Source organism: Polypterus senegalus, chromosome 1 (genome assembly GCF_016835505.1).
Source record: "Polypterus senegalus isolate Bchr_013 chromosome 1, ASM1683550v1, whole genome shotgun sequence".
In the NCBI taxonomy this organism is placed as follows: domain Eukaryota; kingdom Metazoa; phylum Chordata; class Cladistia; order Polypteriformes; family Polypteridae; genus Polypterus; species Polypterus senegalus.
Window position 1 is genome coordinate 93,531,931 of NC_053154.1, and position 20,682 is coordinate 93,552,612.

General features: G+C 37.0%; 1 protein-coding gene across 4 annotated transcripts in view; it reads left to right on the forward strand.

Annotated features, from left to right (window-relative positions):
• LOC120529620 (growth arrest-specific protein 2) overlaps positions 1 to 20,682 on the forward strand; it is a 191,970-nt gene that overhangs the window by 101,091 nt on the left and 70,197 nt on the right. For all 4 annotated transcript variants that reach the window (XM_039753593.1, XM_039753572.1, XM_039753582.1 and 1 more), the window contains exons 5-7: positions 1,438 to 1,501; positions 6,678 to 6,825; positions 8,320 to 8,427. In XM_039753593.1, the coding sequence (XP_039609527.1) occupies positions 1,438 to 1,501; positions 6,678 to 6,825; positions 8,320 to 8,427 (320 nt within the window). The remainder of the gene's footprint in view (positions 1 to 1,437; positions 1,502 to 6,677; positions 6,826 to 8,319; positions 8,428 to 20,682) is intronic.

Below are 20,682 nucleotides of genomic sequence, written 5' to 3' on the forward strand. Positions count from 1 at the left end.
TAAAGGAAGAGTGCTAGAATAATTGATCAGAGCTGGCAGAAATGGGGTAACACATACTGTAAATAAATTAAAGTGTAATGCATAATTACAAAAAAACCTCATGAAATAAAACAGTATCCAGATTGTATGAATGACACAGTTTTCATATTAATATTCTTCTTTGAATTTTTAGTTGTTTTATCACTTCTTAACTTGTTTCAGATATATTGTATGTTATTTATTTTCAAAGTAGTCTTTGAATTCAGTGATTTGTCCATGAGTGTACAGATGTTGTGTTTACATTGTCAAATTAGTTACAAATTAATCAGTCAGTCAGTCAGTCATTTTCCAGCCCGCTGTATCCTAACACCGGGTCATCGTGTCTGCCGGAGCCAATCCCAGCCAACACAGGGTGCAAGGCAGGAACAAATCCTGGGCAGAGCACCAGCCCACCGCAGTAGTTACAAATTAATCAAAGGATAACATTAAGGTTCAGTTTTTCATATGCAGTCAGTCCCGTGATACTATTATTAGTCTGATTTAATTTAGGCCAGATTTGTAATATTTATGTCATGTAATGTGTTTAGCGTATTCCTGCTACAGTTTAATCCTATTAGGGGTTCAAATCTGCAAGTTCAAAATTCCCAGCTCTTGTGCAGAGTACATACAAAAGTGTGTAACTTATCTTGCTAAGCTAAAAAAACATTTTTTTTTCACTGGAAGCTCTTTAATAGTATACATCAGTGAAGAGGTTTGTTATATCACTTAAACTTTTCTAACAGAGTCTCTTTTGGGCTGCATCGTTCATTTAGGAGATTCATTATATTTTGTAAGTATTTTAAAATTCACAAGCAAGATACAGACATACAATTTCAAATTTGAACTGGCTTTTCACATACTGTATTATATAGAAATTCTTGAAAATTATTATTGGATCATTATTGTCACATGTACAGAGTGATTATACCATGAAAAATCTGTCTTTAGTATCTGAAATAACTACCTTGTGTTGAGCAAGGTCTTCCTCACCATGTAGTCTCATAGGATATTTCTTTCTGAACATTCAGTGACAATTCTTAAAATTCAGATTCAAATGAAATTCCAAACCCTCTGTAATATGGACTATCTAATACATGTATGGGCAGAATTTTCCAAACACTTGTTTTCTGTGTAAAATGTAACAGAATGCTCAGGATAATCTTCAGAAAGGGTAACCCATATTGATAAACTCATTATTCAATACACAAACCATTGCTTTTCTTTTCAGATTTGTTCTGAAAGTTTTTTTTTTATCTTTTGTTTATAGTTTCACGTTAAATAATATATACTTCACTGGTTGGTTGTGTTATTGATGTACAGTATGTTTATATTATTGGCTTTAAACAATCCATTGATTTTTTCTTTGTATAAAGTCTGTTTCAACAGTTATTAATTGTTTAGCTTTTTTTTGTTTCACAGTCCTTCATAAGCAGCCCAGAGAAGTGTGTCTCTGCTTACTGGAATTAGGAAGAATAGCATCCAGGTAAAAAAAAAAAAAAGTAATAATATATATAATAATATTTTTGTATGTACTATGTGTGTGTACATAATTTATGAATTTGTAAAGTATACATGCATGTGCAAAAGGAAAAGAAGTTACAAAGTTTTGACTGTGTAGAGTTTATTAAATGTGTCTCTATTATTAAAACACACATGATGACAGTTATACAGGCAAAACATTACTGTATGTATCTAGCCTTCTTTTCTGTTTTTTTAGTATGGGAATAACCCTTACCTTTATGAATGTATATGACATGTTTTCACACAAAATTATACCTCAACATGCTTTCAATATAGTAAAAGAAAAATTACAATTACAAAAACAAATAAAAATAGCAATACAAATAAATATGTAGTTTACAGTATGTATAATCCTGCACGTTTGCTTAAGTTCTTCTGTCTTAATAGTCCCTTTTGCGTAAGGAAGCTGACATTTTTTTTTCTTCTACAGCAAAGATAGCCTTTTAAATGTTTTTAAAATAAATACAATAAAATTGCAAACTGAGCAGACATGTGGTGCAACAGATGGCATGTATGACTGCTGTGCTTTATTGACCAAGCTCTTTCCATCATGGCTTTTCATCTCAACTGAATGTAAAATATTCAGATGCTAGTAACGTAGGAAAGCGATGTTAATATTTTAAAAGCACAACCCTGCTTGTTTAGGAATGTTAGCAATAGTCCCATCTTCCAAAATAAATAAATGTTTCAGGCGGGCAAAGGCACATCTTGTGTGCAGTTGTTCAAATAATAATCTATTTAGTTTATGTTCTTTCACTCTACCGTTACATGCAGCTACCATGGTTGAAGAAACCGAGTACTGGGGTTTGACTAGGTGGACAATGAGCTATCAACCTCCCCTTAAAAGAATTTCAGTATGGCAGAAGCCCAAGAAGTGATTGTTAGTTTTGATAGTATTCAAACTAAAACTAGTGGTGTTGTCCTGTTATAAATATATACTGCTGCCTGGCACAGAGGTTCTCCGGTCTTTTTTTTAAACATGCTTCTCATACCAAACCAAATCTTTCACTAATTTGAAGTGAACTGAAAATATTTAATTTTCTGTGATACACACAAAATTCCTCAGAGGAAAAGCAATGTGGCCTATTTGTGGTGAACGATAGGTATATGCTGGTTGGATTATGAAAAAAGAGAAACATGTTTTGTAAAACTTGATGTCCCTATGCATTAATGAAAGACAGAGAGATGATAATGTGATAACCAAATGTTTATCAGATAGTTTTAACATTCTCCTACATATCAAAGAACTTCATCCTTATGTATACATATGCATGTTAACATGAAGGATGTCAGATTTATTTTTTCCTCATTTGATCTAATTTGTAAAAACAATGGAGAGAAGAAGACCTCACCTACCCTGGAATAAAACTAGAAAGTGTAGTACTAGAAATATTAGAAAGATCTTACTATTTCAATCTTGTCCTGTCATTAAGAGCAAATTGCTTTTAATGTTCGATGTTATCTTTGCTGAGGGCTATTTGAAACAAAGAAACTAAATTCTGACACATTGTTTTGAGAAAGGAGGATGGTGAAAAAATAAACAAACTAATCTTAATAATTGGTAATAATATTTAAAGACCTAAATGTATAATATTTAAGAAGATTGAAAGCTCACCCAGGCAATCCTCAGAACATGTCAATGTATTACATAAATAACACACAGTATAAAAATATTTTGTTTTTTGTGAAATGTGAACTAAACAGTGGTTGTCTTTGTCATAAGTGACAATTCATCAGGTCAACTAACTTAAAACATATCATACATGTCTCCCTTTATCCAAAATGAAATTTTCTTTCAGACATGTATTCCTCCTCTTCAGTTATACATCTCCATTTGCCTCCTAAGAGCTATATCATCTTTGTCTAAGAGTTGTGTGATACATTGACTTTCCCCTGTGCAGTAAACAACTTGGTCACTTGCAGGGGTTAGTCCAAAACTATACTATCATATCTTGGTAGCAAGATTTGTTTAGATAAATTCTATGATAAATCCTTGCATCTAGATGTTTACCTTCAGTGCAAGTTCCATCATTTAGCAGTCCGCTCTAGTTAGGTATCCCGTAGCAGGGTACCATAAAGGCTAATCTGCCAGCAATTCTAAAGAAATGGAATTTGATTAGTACCTCAACAATATTTCCAGCAAACTCACTTCTGAAAATACAAATTAACTGAAAGAAATCATCCTGTTGACTAGTTACACGAGACTTTATTAAATGAGATGAAAAAATAGCATTGGGAGTAAATAAACATGAAGGGAATGTATTTGTATGCTCAAGACTATAGACAATTGACAAAGTAAATTCGAAAAGCTAGTCAAAATGTGTAGACCCATATAATGGTTGTTAAACTGGCTGGACATTTTATTGTTATCCATCAGAATGTATTGTATTCCTTATTGCACTGTAATCTCTCTCTGTCTCTTTATCTGTCTCTCTCTCATTTTACTTTAGGTTTCCTTCTTGCCTAGATATTTACACAGATAAGGAAACTGTTGTCCATGTTCATGTCTCTATATATTTTTTAAACTTTTCTGAAGTTTGCACTTCTCTAGCATTTGTGGACACCTGCTAGAAGTTTATTGTCATACTTCAGCTGCATTTGCCAAAGAGGTCTGGGGACATTTTGCACCACTACACTGAGCTACTTGACTTCAGAAGCAGCATCCTTTTTTCTGACAAGGAATCTTATTTTTAAATCATTAAATGATTTTGCCTGCTTGTAGGAGGCAAATGATGAAGTACAGTAGCAGTCAAGTGTCTTGTTTGTGTGTGTGCTGCATAGCAAGCACTTATTTAAGCAGAATCTTGTTGGTTAGCAATTTTACTGCAGATGTCGCCATATTTTTAGCTTTTGACATTAAACCACTTATTCTCCAGGTTTTTTTGGGAAGCTACTGTTAAACTCTTATAGTCAGCACTTCTAATACATCATGCAAATGTTTGAAATAAAAATAGTCCTAGTAAACTAAACGTAGTACTGTTGAATTAAAAATGCTAAAGGAGTGTAGAATTTTAGTATATGCTTTCTATGAATTTTATCATTTATCAAACTTAATACACTTCATTGTGTTCTGTTTTTTCAAAATGTTTTAAAAATAATTTACAGTAATTTATGCATCAGATTTGTTTTCAAATGTCTTTTTATGGATTTGTATGTACTTTATGCTCCTTACATTTGAGGGTATCATTTTATATTAAATTTCTATTTAAATCATAACATATAAAGCATACGAAACAAAGGTAAGCACATCCCCTGTATAAATTGTTCTGAAATTGTAACTGCACATGCTTTGAAATGGGCCCCTGACTTAATTAAACATACTGTTATTTCCCATACTCTGCTTTTATTTTGTCAGTGCAGAAATACCACGTTTTAATTGATGTTTAAGAAATGTGTGTGCATGTGTTTCTCTTTTGACATGGGGTGAATATGTTTTTCTAATGCTTTGTATTAGGAGCCTGATGTAGTATGTACAGTATGTGGTTGATTTTGATTATATATTTGGCAATAGCGCTGAAGTAACTGCTCCTTTTTAACAGTCATTGTTGTTTGTAGCCCTGTTTACTCTATTTGCATACAATTTAGAGAGCTAACTGCATAAAAAAGTCAAATTTAAAAAACTAACATGAAAAAAGTGTCCTATTTATGAAAGTGTTTAAAAAAATAAAAACGTTTCTAAGTTTCAAAAGTATGCTACAAGATTAGAGCAGAAAATGTTCATTTAGTTTAACAAGTAGTTCAGTTTAAAGCAAAACTGTTTTGCTAAATTATGAAATTATCTGGAGTTAAACATGAAGCTTCTAGGTCCCTACAGTACGGAGTTTAAGAACAAGTGTTTTATAACCTATAGCTGTAAGTGTGTACACACCCACTACTATGCATTCCTTGCTGTGTTTGTGCATCAACATATCCTTCATAATTAAGTCATTTCCCTCTTCTGAACTGTCTTCCCTCAAGTTTGTTAGCTTTGGCATGATAAGCTGCTCTATTGAAACAAATACCTCTCTGAGATGATCTGCAGATAGTGGCTCAGGTTGCTTTACAATATTATCAAATTCAACAGTTTGGTGACATTGATATTTGTTGGTGGTAGTCTTTGTGGAGGAAATATATATCCTGAATTCCTTTTTCTGTTGAGGATACTGTATGTTTAGTTTTTATCTTCATAGAACTATTTCACTTCTGTGGCAACAAGGTATTTATAGTACTTCTAGTATCCCCTCCTAATAAATATACATCAAGTCAGAGATCAGTGTTCTGTACTCTTAGGGCAATGTGTGTTGCCAATCCCAGTGTGCCTTTTCCTCCTTCACGCAGGGGACTTTTGCTACCTGCTACCTCTTTCCATTGCTACCCTTTCTTCTTGTCAACTAGTTGCCCGTAGGACAATCCATCATAATTTTAAAATACAATTATTCTGATCAGTTGCAATTTTATCTTATTATACTTTTGTACTTTATAGCTTTAGACAACCTACAAACAGAGTGAAAAAAGCCTGAGAAAACTCTGGAGCGAAGGAGCAAAGAATACCTCAACTTAAGATTTATAGCTTGCAGCCGGTGTCCAGACAATCCGGAAGACTGGCTGGAGTTTTCTTCTTTGAGTTTGCCTAAGCGATATATATATATTCAGTAACACTAATTTGAGAGCCATGCATAGCCCAGTGATCTGACAGACAGTTTTAACAGGATTCAAAATCCATTGTGAACAGCTGGCTAGACTTTTTAATTGAAAAAATCTGTAATACCTGTGCAATGGAACAGCAAAACAATTCAAACTTAAAATAGTTTTGAAAAGTTTACAGTTTAGAGCAGTCTTGCTACTGGATTCAAGGTGGAATGTATGGGAAGTATGATTGCATTAATATTTCAGATTAATTATAAAAATGTACTTTAATCCAGCTTTACCTGTACACAAAGTATAAATATTAAAACAGTGGCTGGAATAATTCAGAAGTGCTATCAAAAATAAACCTGACTAAAATACAGTATCAAATGTAAAAACCCATCTGTACACTATAATAAAATGTTCACTACAAATATAAATTTTAAAAATGCAGCACTGAAAGATGCCATAGATAGTTTTTCTTTTCCCTTTTAAATAGTAACACTGTTCTTCATTTTACACAATATGCATAGGTATGGAGTGGAGCCCCCTGGGCTTATCAAGTTGGAGAAGGAGATTGAACAGGAAGAGAAGATTCCACTTCCTCCTCCTTCCCCAGTCTCTCCGTCATCTGTAAAGTCTCCAAGTAGAAAGAGTACCGGGAAGATTCTTGATGATGCTGTGAGTACTTAAGACAGTTACGTCAATTTACCTGGGCCTATGTCTGCATCAGTCAAAAAAAAATATAAATAAAATGAATGCAACATGGGACGCTATTAAAATTTGAAGGAAATAGGTAAAAATTTGCCATAGCTTAACATGCTGGGCAAAATGCTTAGACAACAGCCCACAAATCTGCATGAAACAGGATGTCCATTGCATTTCTGAAGGTTGGGTTAAATACAGGCACTCATTTAATGTATGCATGTTTGTTTTCTGTTTTATTTTCCAACCAATCAAACCCATAGTTGGGGAGGGTTGGATCAGTCATTCTACTCATGCACACCAAGCCAGGCTATATCAAGAAGCTATAAGATACACTCTTCAATATACAAAGATTAATTAAACAAGAAATGGTACAGATGACTGACTATACGATTATATATTTAGGCCACCCTTGAGCTACTGCTTGTATGTTGGCGGTCATTTACATTTAGGAGCAGTATGTTTGGACATTGAGTAGAAAATTACAGTAGGGAACAGGACAATTGAAAAAGGAAAATGTGCACTGTTTCTCTTTCAGTATTAAAGGTTTGTTCACTGAATCACTCAAGAAAAGTATGATTTAATCTTCTTAAATAGTACATGTAGGTAGTGGATTTAAGTTGACTTTTTTGACACTGATCAACAGAAAAAAGAAGGTGGTGGCAGAGCTGTGCATAGGAGGCCCTAAGAGGCTCATGAACGAAGAGCATAAATGAATACTGCAAAATAACAGGAAAACCTGATGTAGTCTGCAAGAAACCAGCACCATGGGAGAGGATTTGGTTTTCAGCAAGACAACAACCCTAGGCAAAATACCAAATCTTCAGAGGATTGGCTTAAAAACAACAATGTGAATGTCCTGGAGTGTCTGAATCAGAATCCAGATCTCAATCCAATTTGTACATTATATTTGGAATACTGTAAATAATCACATTTTTAAATTGAATGTAAGACATACAATCTGTTAACCTGCCAGTACTCACTGCAATTGAATACATGTTTTAGGTTTTTTTGAAAGGTTTCAAATCTACACAATGCTTTTAAATAACTAATTCAGCATAAGATGGTATTTCATTTTGGCATCTTTTGTGCATGTTTGCAGTTATATGTCTTCACACCAGATAGGACCACATTTTGGTAATGCAATCAAAAGGCTAGCTAAAACCCTGAACTTGATGTGTGCTGCACAGGAATTGTGCATCATTACAGACATAATAACTCTGACATTGGATGGTATGCCATCCTTGGTGTTCCTGAATCTCTCGACAGAGCATCTTTTTATGATTGGGACAGTAGCATCGGTTGTCTTGGACTTGTAATGAAAAGGCAGTTAATGAGTGCATAGGATGTTATATTTCTTTATGGGCTTACTGATGACCCTACTCCTTCTACATTTGAAGTGTGTTTTATAATTTTCTGTTTCTAAAGACGTCTAATTTTCTCAAGTAAAATAGCTTTTCCTTTTTACAGGTAAAACATATTGCGGAGGATCCACCATGCAAATGTCCCAACAAGTTCTGTGTCGAAAGGCAGTCTCAGGGCAGATACAAAGTTGGAGAAAAGATTCTCTTCATCAGGGTAATTACATTTTTCTGTATATTTTAATGTGATAAACAATTCTGTGACTGTGAGAATCTTTTGTGATAAATCTCTCTTTCTTACTAGTATGATGACATGGCCTTATTTTATTCTGTTGGAGGAAGTACAGAGACTTTAGTATGGTAGATAACACTTGGCAGACGAGCAAAATAAACAAGTACTGTACATACTATGAAGTAATCTGAATACATAAAGTACATCTACCTTCTTCCTTAGTTTAGCATTGTTCATGGTGTAGAAGAATCTGTAGGAGAAGAAATACATTGATTGATGTGAATCAATTAATTAATTATCATCTTTTGAATTTGGTGATGCCAATAATTAATGAGAGATTTTGGTAAAGTTTTTACTTTACTTTCCTTACCTTTCTCTGTAGATAAAATTAAACCCATTGGACAGACATTTAGGTAAATGAACAATGCTTGTTTTAAGAAAAACAATAATACAATTTATTGATAAGCACAAGAAATATATAAATATAATAACTGCTTATGTATAGGCATGAAAGATAGGACAGAAGAGACAGATAAAACATCCTGGTAGTTTAATGCCATAGTTAACTTGTCCTTCTTCCAGGGTACAGCCTTCAGTGGGAGAAGGCTGAAACAGTAAGTGGTGACTCTGTTTTTTTTTTTCTCCCCCAATTGCTTAAAAGTTTGTAAATAGTGAATGTTTACCTGACACAGTCAAGAGCTTGATACACAATAAAATTGAAAAGTGAGAAAGCAGGTCCTTAGCTGGCTGTTCACTAGCTGCTTAGAATTTTCATTAATCTTGCCACAGATGATCAGTGTTATGATACAAAGCCTTTAATAGTGATGTCTAATGCTGTGCATAGTTGCAAGTCATTACCCTACTGCTTCATATTCAAGTAAAGAACTTCACCAGCGGTCAAGTACCTCTTTGTCTTTGCCAAGTCGCCCTTTGTTCATTGCTGGGTCCTCTTGTAATAGTCTAAGTTTGCATAGGAGTTGAGGACTAAGAGGGCTCATCCTAATGTCACACTCACAGAAGCATGTTGCTTGCATGCTGTCCCCATTCACTGGGAGAAGGAAGTTGTCTTACTGCTTTTCATTATGAGAGAGCTACTATGTAAGCTGTAAAACAGTGGTTCACAACTGGTGATTGACACTTAGCTGGCAACACTACATAGCAAATACTTGGATTGAAAACCCTCTGGACGCTTAATAGAGAAAAATTTGACTATTTCTGTTTAGGTGCTAAAGTTCTCTGTCTGAATCTGCACTTCTTCTCAGTCTTCCTATGAGCTTATGCTTTGTTGCAGAATAAGCATGAGATGATTAGCAAATTAATACACCGTTTATTAGGCAAAGGAAAACACATGTAAAACACATGTGGAAAGCATCAAAAGCCAAATGTGTACATCAATGTAAGTAGTTTTCACAAAGTATTAGTAATTGAAAAAGAAAGATCAAAGGGTGCAAAGCTGTATAGATGATAAGGAGTATATTCTAATCTTAAACAGAAAAAAAGTCCTGTCTGTTAAATATGTTCGGAAAACAATTACAAACTGACATTGTAGGTGGACAGAAAGTAGAAACTCTTAAGAACTCTAAAAATGAAAACTATACCATAATTCAATGCTTCTATTGTTTCTTTCTTAACATTACTGTCATGCCTTCTAGTTATTTTTACAAGTAAACATATAATTTACAAGACACATAAAATAATACATAACTCCACAGCATTTAGGAATGGATCTTAGAACTAGTTTAAATGTCCATCTCCATGGCTATATGCTCCCAAGAGAATGTGTCCACTACCTGTTCCAAATAGACCAGGGGTCCTCAATCACGGTCCTGGAGAGCCTCAGTGGCTGCAGGTTTTTGCTCCAACCCAGTTGCTTAATAAAAAGCACTTATTGCTAAAGTAACACTTCTGCTTCACTTTAGTGATTTTGAGGTGTTTCGATAAAGGTTCATGTCCAGGTAAAACTTCAGTGCCTACTTATAGGTGAGTTATATTGTAATAGTAAGTAGAAGCATCTTCTTTCTGAAAGACAAGTTTAGAAATGAATTGTAGTTTAAGGTCCATTTTTTTCCTGACGAACTTTCTGCAGACATGTCAGCTCATCCTTGATTATTAGATGAAACTCAGGAAACAAGTTGACCAAGTGTTGGCAGAGCTGTGATATCACAGATAAGATCTTGTGTGTTTCTGAAATCCTAACAAAATAGTGTAATATCCATTTTTTCTATACTGGTTATTTTAAACATGCCTTGTGTTAGTGAGTACATTTACTAAATAAAAAGACTCACTGAGGTTTTCAAACCATAGTGCAATGTGATCTCCTCCAAAATGGGATATTCAGTTTGTATTATTGTGCAGAAGGAGACACTTTGCCATAAAGTTACAACCTCTTTGGGGAATGCTTGTTTTTACACTAATAGTGTTTTCTGCATCTAATAAATCGGTTCTTAAGTACTCCGAAGATGTGAAAATCCTATTAATATAGTATATATAGCCCTTAAATATAAACACAGATGTCAGAATGTAAGAGAAAAATATCTTTTTTGTCTGTATTATTATGTCATCACCATTGTGTACTTGAAGTGATGCCACACATAGCTATAGAACTTGTTCTACATGTGTGCATGTAGCATAACAGGTGTGTGGCCATGGGGTTTGGCCAGCCATCTTAGTTAACTGGAAGATGTGTGTTCTCTGTAGTTTTTTGCAATTAATTTTTCTTACATAAGAAAATTTGTTTTTTGTAGTGTTTTTCAGGTGGTTTTGTTTACTTAAATTTTTATGCTGATGTGTTTTTGATTTGTGCTTTGTCTTTAGCTGTAGAACCATTTACCTCTATTTGATTAAGTGGTGATATCAGACTCATGCTACAAAAGGACAATAAGGTGGACATTACTGCTTTCTGTTATAGAAATTGCTTTAATGAATAACCCCTGTAAGAGTATGTGTGTCCTACCAGGTGAATTGAACTTATTGATATAATTTATTTAGAACACACTGTGTGTGTCTGTGTTTTTATATATATATAATATAGTGGTTTCTGAAAGCGTAAGACCCCTCCACAGTTTTTCACATTTTGCTATTTGCAGCCTTGTGCTAAAAATCATTTAAATTATTGTTTTTCCCTAAATAAAGCAACACTAAATACCCCAAAATGAAGAAGGGAAAACAGGATTTTACAGGTTTTTTTCAAATTTATTATAAATAAAAAACTGAAATACATACAACAAAGTCTAAATACAATATTGTAATCAATATATTCATACAACTGTATATGCGTGTGCTTTTTGTAATTCTTTCAGCCATTGAGGTTCTTAAAAATCCAGCAGTGGTCCATCCATCCATCCTCTTCCGCTTATTTGAGATCAGGTTGCGGAGGCAGCAGCTTGAGCAGAGATGACCAGACTTCCCTCTCCCCAGCCACTTCTACTAGCTCTTCTGGCGGAATCCTGAGGCGTTCCCAGGCCAGCCGAGAGACATAGTCCCTCCAGCGTGTCCTGGGTCTTCCCCGGGGCCTCCTCCCGGTTAGATGTGCCCGGAACACCTCACCAGGGAGGTGTCCAGGAGGAATCCTGATCAGATGCCCGAGCCACCTCATCTAACTTCTCTCGATGCAGAGGAGAGCTCCTCTGAGCTCCTCCCGGATGACCGAGCTTCTCACCCTATCTTTAAGGGAAAACCCAGACACCCTGCGGAGGAAACTCATTTTGGCCACTTGTATTCGCGATCTCGTTCTTTCAGGCACTACCCACAGCTCATGACCATAGATGAGGGTAGGAACATAGATTGACTGGTAAATCGAGAGCTTTGCCTTTCGGCTCAGCTCCTTTTTTATCAAGACAGACCGATGCAGAACCCACATCACTGCTGACGCTGCACCGATCCGCCTGTTGATCTCCTACTCCATTCTTCCCTCACTCGTGAACAAGACCCAAGATACTTGAACTCCTCCACTTGGGGCAGGATCTCACCCCCAACCCTAAGAGGGCACTCCAACCTTTTCCGGTCTGAGGACCATGGTCTTGGATTTAGAGTTGCTGATTCCCATCCCAGCCCCTTCACACTCAGCTGTGAACTGATCCAGGGAGAGCTGAAGATCATGGCCTGATGAAGCAAACAGAACAACATCATATGCAAAAAACAGTGACCCAGTCCTGATCCCACCAAACCTGACCCACTCAATGCCCTGGCTGCACCAAGAAATTCTGTCCATAAAAGTTTTAAACAGAATCAGAGACAAAGGGCAGCCCTGGTGGAGTCCAGCTCTCACTGGAAATGGGTTCAACTTCCTATCAGCAATGCGGACCAAGCTCTGACACCGATTGTACAAGGACCGAACAGCCTTTATCAGGGGGTTCCGGTACACCATACTCCCGGAGCACCCCCCACAGGATTCTCCAAGGGACACAGTCGAACGCCTTTTCCAAGTCCACAAAACACATGTAGACTGGTTGGGCAAACTCCCATGCACCCTCCAGGACGCTGCCAAGGGTGTAGAGCTGGTCCACTGTTCTGCGACTAGGACGAAAACCGCACTGTTCCTCCTGAATCCGAGTTTTGACTATCTGACAGACCCTCCTCTCCAGGACCTCCAGATAAACTTTTCCAGGGATGCTGAGAAGTGTGATCCCTTTGTAGTTGGAACACACCATCCGGTCCCCTTTCTTAAAGAGGGGTACCACCACCCCAGTCTGCCAATCCAGAGGCACTGTCCCCGAATGTCCATGCGATGTTTTAGAGGCATGTCAACCAAGACAGTCCTATAACATCAAGAGCCTTGAGGATCTCCGGGTGTATCTCATCCACCCCTGGTGCCCTGCCACCAAAGAGTTTTTTGATCACCTCGGTGACCTCAGAACCCAGAGATGGGAGAGCAGACCTCTGAGTCCCCAGGCTCTGTTTCCTCATTGGAAGGCATGTTAGTGGGATTGAGGAGGTCTTCGAAGTACTCCCTCCACTGACCCACAACATCCCGAGTCGAGGTCAGCAGCGCACCATCCCCACCATACAGAGTTGTCACCTGAGATGCCGGATGGTGGACCAGAATCTCCTCAAAGCCATCCGGAAGTTGTTCTCCATGGCTTCCCCAAACTCTTCCCTTTCCTCAGCAACCACCAAAGCCACATCTTCTTGGCCTGCCGGTACCTATTAGCTGCCTCCGGAGTCCCTCAGGACAAAAAGGTCCCGTAGGACTCTTTCTTCAGCTTGACGGCATCCCTCACCACTGGTGTCCACCAACGGGTTCAAGGATTGCCGCCACAACAGGCACCGACCACCTTACGGCCACAGGTCCTGTTAGCCGCCTCAACAGTAGAGGCATGGAAAATGACCCATTCGTACTCAATGTCCCCCATCTCCCTTGGTACGTTGTCAAAGTACTACCGGAGGGAGTTGAAGCTACCTATGACAGGGTACTCTGCCAGATGTTCCCAGCAGACCTTCACAATACGTTTGGGTCTACCAGGCCTGACCAGCATCCTCCCCCACCATCGAAGTCAACTCACCACCAGGTGGTGATCAGTTGACAGCTCCGCCCCTCTCTTCGCCCGAGTGTCCAAGACATGTGGCCATAAGTCCGACAGCACAACCACGAAATCAATCATCAAACTGAGGCCTATTGTGTCCTGGTGCCAGGTGCACATATTGACACCCCTATGCCTAAACATGGTGTTCTTTATGGACAATCCGTGACAAGCACAGAAGTCCAATAACAAAACACCTCTCGGTTTCAGATCAGGGGGGCCATTCCTCCTAATCACACCATTCCAGGTCTCACTGTTATTGCCCACGTGAGCGCTGAAGTCTCCCAGCAGAGCGAGAGAGTCCTCAGCAGGTCTGTCCTCTAGCACCCTCTCTAGGCACTCCAGACTGCTGTTCGGTGCATACTCGCATACAACAGTTAGGACCCGTCCCCCCACCTAAAGGTGGAGGGAAGCTACCCTCTCGTCTATTGGGGTAAATCCCAATGAACAGGTTCCAAGTCAGGGGCAAGAAGTATGCCCACACCCGCTCGACGCCTCTCACCAGGGGCAACTCCAGAGTGGTAGAGAGTCCAGCCCTTCTCAAGGAGATTGGTTCTAGAGTCCATGCTGTGCGTCAAGGTGAGCCCGACTATATCTAGCCGGAACCTCTTGACCTTGTGCACTAGCTCAGGTTCCATCCCCTTCAGAGAGGTGACATACCATGTCCCAAGAGCCAGCTTCTGTAGCCGAGGATCGGACCGCCAAGGTCTCCACCTTCGGCCACCACCTGACTCACACTGTTACCAGCAGTGGTAATGTATGTTTATATAAAGTTACTTAATTCAGTTTAGTTTACTCGTATGGCGCTCTTCATTTAGGACTGGTTTACAAATAAGATACTGCCAAATAAAGGCACATAAATTAAATTCTTTGTAATATATTTCAGACTAAATAAACAAAAATAGATCCATAAACTTTTCTTCAAAATGTAACATACATTTTTCTAATAGGAGATCCAGTTAATACAAGGTATGGCTAGTTAAAAAAACAACTTTTGAGTTCTCTGCTGTTAAAGCCTCTAAGGTTTTATTGATCCTTGTCATTTTTAAAAGACCAGTATCTTTTGATCTCAGTATGTGTTCAGGAATATGCTTATTAATAAGGTATGTTTAGTAAATTGTGCTGAAGTCATTTAAAGTTTTACATGTTAGAAAGATGATTTTAAAATCTGATGTTAACTCCTAACAACATGAGTTACATGGTCATACCTCCTAATTCAAGCAGTAATCTTTACAGGCCACAAATAAAATGATTTAAACAGTCGCAGTAGTCAAATCTAAATAAAATAAATGTATGAATTAAGTTTTGTTTTTTCTGCAAAATGAGAAGAAACCTTCTTTGTCCCATAATTTTACCTTCATTAAACAGTTTTTGGACAAAGCAGTAATATAAGCACATACTAATTGACTGATTATTACAAAAGATAACACATGGGTGTTGACAAAACTAATGTTCACCTCCTATGTTAAAAGTTCAAAGGTGATTTGAACTAATTACAGGATTTTACCAACTGGTTGAATTTCTATATATATTTCGAGACAAGCAGATATCATTGAGCCATTTATTTCACTCATTAAAGCAAATAAACAGTTGAAAAAAACATTCATAGTTTTGTTTGGTAAATTCAGCTAAGGTCCTGCGGTGGGTTGGCAGCCTGCCCAGGATTGGTTCCTGCCTTGTGCCCTGTGTTGGCTGGGATTGGCTCCAGCAGACCCCCGTGACCCTGTGTTCGGATTCAGCGGGTTGGAAAATGGATGGATGGATGGAAATTCAGCTAAGTATCCTTCACACATCATTAAAAATTCATGTTATAAATTCAAGGTATCTCTTCAAAGAGATGTATTGGGCAGAAAGCAAAACCAGTACTAAGCCCTATGAGCACTATAAAACATCAAGTCCAACTATAGAACGTAAAGACAGTACAATTATCAGATTCCAATAATTGCTAGATGTTACAAGAAAAGTATGAACTCACAAACATATAGCGATATTACCTTCTAGCTCAGCATTATTCACAAACATATGCAAAAGCATGGTGTAAGCAATAGTGTCAAAAACATAATGGTGTAATAACTGTAGAATTTCCTTTATTGGAAGATGTTAGAGTGCCATTCACAGCATGAGTTTAAACTGTATCTAAGAAAGAAGGCAAACTTTTTAAATATAATGTTGAAGAGGAGATTGAAGTTGCAAGGCTACTATTGTTTCAAGGACTAAACAATGTTAAGGTTATTTGGTAGTGGAGGAATCTCATAGTTTCTGGAGAAAATAAGTCTACCAGCACAAACAATACCTATGAAATATCAAACTCTAGCTGACCTAGACATACTAGCCCCTCAATATTCCCCTGGGGGTTTTACAGTATATTGGTTGTAAGTGTAGCATATGATTCATACAAATATCTTGTTAAATGATGTAAGCATATAAAAACTCATTGATGATTTTTGACCTTAATGTTATATTTAGTGACTACTTTTATGTAGTGTTAAGACCATATCCAGTGAGTTTAGATATGGTCCAGTTATGCAAATCAAGGTTTTTTTAACCTGTCTCTTTGAATAGTTCACCTGACTCCAGTCTTCTGGAAAGGTGATGTCTTCACAATAAAAAATAAGGGTAGCAGAGTGGGGAAACTGCAGTTTTTAAAACCTACAATTTACTCTGAGCTACCCAACTTGCAGTGAGTGCCTAAACACAAGAGAAAATTGCATAATATCTGTTCATTAGACTACTCGGTGTGATATAAATATTAACATGTGGTGATGAATGGATTTAATAAAGATATAGAATACAAACAACCACAATATATAGCATGTCTATTTCAATAAAATAATTATTTGCATAGTGCTTGGTAAATGCAAATAATTCCACCTTAAGTCTCATGATGGTTTTCATTTCTAGCTTTGTGCTCAGATATGAGGCTTTTCTTTTTAATTATTTATAAAATGAATCTAGTGGGGATTCCCGTGGAATAAGCTGTAGCTTTCTGCCAATCAGACTGTGTGGCTGTTGTCTTGGTAACTGGCCAGAATCCCTAAGGACATCCTTAGTTTCAGTGTCTACTCTGGCCCTGCTTTAAGTGCAGGTGTACTCACAGAAGAGGAACTATACAAGAGGAAAAAGAAAAGCATGTGTGATCTTAGCTTAGATTTGACTTAAATCAACCACATAAAAAAAACACATAAATGGTAAACTATGGCGCCTTTGCTATATATTTAACATCATCACTGCAGGACAGCCTGCATCTCTTTGCAACCTGCTTTTCTCAAACAAATGTTATTTTCACAACTTTTTTGTCTATTCTGCGCTAAGCCATTTTATTTTGTTGCAGGCATAGCCTCTAAATCATGCCTTTCAAGGAACTGAGTTGCTATTAGGTGATGAATGGAATTGATTTTCTCTACACACAGTATATGTAGCTGTCACTTAGCATCCCATCCTTCCAATTTATAAATTTATGATTTCAGCATTGGGTCATGAGGTCCCAGAATATATTGTATAAGTATCAGGAGTCAGTTAAAAAACAAATTTGCACAGCACATTAGTCCATAGTAAGACATTCACACAAGGTTAATTTCGATAATAATCTGCATACAGTATCTTTGGATATGGACGGAAAGTAGAATGTTACAAAGTAGAATTACTTTGTCCAAGTTAAGATTAAAACCCAGGGCTTTGGTCTCTGTTAGCCTTATTGATTAATTTAGCATGTTTTCCCTCTCTTGACAGGTATTTTTAATTATGCTTTATTTAAATTAGCATATATATTTTTACAGTGGTGTTGCACTTGACATATTTTGTAAATAAATAAAAAAAACTAATGAGTGTCCTTGGACCTCCTGCTTCTTATTGCATGACACTGTTAGTTACTCTTAGGTTTCAATCAAAATGTGTCGTTAAGCTGGATCTATTTGCACAGTAGTTCTACTTTTGAGTTATACTTTAATATTCGCTTGCCTTGCTTTCTTCGTTAAATTTTGTATTTATTACCTTTGTTTTAAGCATTTTGTATACTTTTCATCTGCCATTTTGTTCTTGATGGTTACCTGTTTTGTGTTTTACAGTTTGACTTCAGTATATAATTGTCAACACCCTTTTTACTACCTGATGGTATTTTCTTGTCCTCATGCCTTGCATCTTATTTATTGAAATAAGACTTTTAACACCACTAGTGACTTTTGTTTCTGTATAGTAGAATATGTTTTCTGTGCTTTTAAATCCCAAATGATCAACAGAAGAACAAGATGTAAAGCCCCAGCACAGGTTGATGCTCTCAGATTGCGGTAATCTGACAAAGTATCATCTAAATGCAAAAATATTTGGCCATTGATGCAAAGCAAGGCTGACTGAGCCATTAACATAACAAAAACCTATAGGGGAAATGATGACAAGGTGGGAAATGAAAGTATTAGAAGAGAAAGAAGCAATTAAATTAGTTAAGTTATGAGGGCAAAAGAATGAAAATGTGATTTAAAGTAAAGAAGAAAGGCCAATAGACTGTGAACATAAAAGATAAATGTACACTGCAGATAAAGCTGTTAAGTAGTCATCTATTGAATGTATTCTTGAGACATCCTGATGCCATACTGCAGTAGAGTAGGCATTAGATTAGTATCACTTTTTCATTAGCTGCATCTGCATTATTGCTGGCAAAATCATTTTGGCATTGTGAGTTAAATAAATATAGGCATTGAACAATAACAGGTAAATTGGAGACATTTATAGCATAGTGATTATCCTTGTGTCTCACAGATCCAGTGCATTAAATTCATTAATATAATTTTCTTTTAGCTGTATCTGCGTCCGCTTTAGCCAATATCATTGATGTTGAGCTAAAAAGAGTAGGAAACAGAATTGATTGCAAAATCTTTTGACCACCTAGTATTTTTGTGATTTAAGCAAATATAGCCGTTGAGCAATTACATTGAAATTTGGGTAGTATGTTAGCACAGGGGTTGGCCTGGTGTCAGACAGATCCAGTGTCTACTGTCTAGAGTTTAAATCCCACATTTTGTTATTGTCTGAGTGAACACACTTGCAATGAAGCCTGATGGACTGAATGGGCTCCTTTCATTTGTGAAACTTCTTATGTTCTGTAGGTGCAATAGATAATAGAGTAATTCTCCGTTTTTGCCCCTATTCACTGACTCCAGCAAAACAAAATTGGGAAGCAAGGATCCCAGGCCAGCCACAAAAGCGGGATCAGGGTGGGGGGCACTTAGGTGCTGGTCCCCAAACTAATAAGCTGAAGTATAGACCAAGAAAAGGCCTGTTTGCAGGTTAGTGCAGGTTAGCATACAAAGCAGTGACTGTCTTTTTTGTGGAGAGACAGGGAGCAAGAGAAATCAAAAAGACAGTGAAAGGAATGTGGAGAGGATAGCAGAACTCCACCTCTTCAGGAATGACCTCAAGTTAATAAAAAAGAGAGTGGAATAGACTACAGCTATTGAAATATTCCAAGCACAGAATTATTAAAAAAATATCCAACTGTGCTGGTACCTGGAATAGAAATGGAAGTGTCAGCTCAGACAAAAAACACCTGTACATCCCAATGACATAAATAAAAGGGCCAAAGCTAAGAAACTGTGACTACTGCTTGAAGGTGGTAAAGGGAAGAAAAGAGAGGGAGCAGAGGGTGTCCAAACTAGATCCAGTGGGTACCCAGGATGTTGGGATTGAGAGATGAACAATCCCACACCAGATAAGATGAAGGGTATTGACCTTTCAGAGTAATTTCAGAGGAATTGGGTGATAAGGGAATTGACCTCAGACAGTATACTCAGGCTGTGTAGTAGAGTGATCCACCCACTTTCAAATATACAGTTTAATAGACTACTCTGTTTTTCTCTCTCTGGCGCACGCATCTGCAGCTTATTACTGTCTTGTGCTCAGTGCTCCCAGGATAGATTTCAACCCTTTGTAACCCTGAAATCTCCCTATCTATCCTACTTTTTCTGTCTCTCAGTCTTCCCTCACTTCCAGTTACCAGTGAGCTTTAACCAGCAGTGTTTAAACTACAGTTGTCAGGATGAGTTCTTCCAGCTGTAAGACCATTTTGGATTCATATAAGGTTGAATCAATATAACAAAGTTTTATTAAAGCTGTTTCTCTTGATATAAACATATTGAAACAAATAAGGCATATATTTTTAAAGATAACATACATAAATCCATCATTCTTGTAGCAACCTGGTGCAAAGCAATCATAAATGAAGGAATACTATTGTATAACAAGAAGATTAAAATTTGTATACAACTATTATTTTGTGGCAAAATGATTCTCTACAGGCAAAAGTACAATGCAGTACATTGCTTTAGCATTTTCAGTGTAGATAGATAGATAGATAGTATTTTATTTGTATTTATTTCTTTTAATTTTTGCTTTTGTACAAACCTAATACCTGCAGTTGCTTTTAGCTATAGTGGTGTCTGACATTCCACTTAAGTCTCAAATGATTCAGATTTTTCTGCTAGAATTTTTTTTTTAAATGATTAATAAACCCAAGAATTAAACATGTTGTGTCCAGTATTATGGCTAAAGCAAAGGATTAGATCAACTGAAGGGAACTCTAGGCTGACTGCTAACATCATGTGTCACTTGCACCCTCTTCTGACCAGAAGTCAATCCTGCAGCTCTTTTAGCTCATTTTATTTTTATGCTGTGCTGGAAATGCATTGTTTAGTGAACCAGTTCAATGTATAGTAGCTACAAAAACATTTCC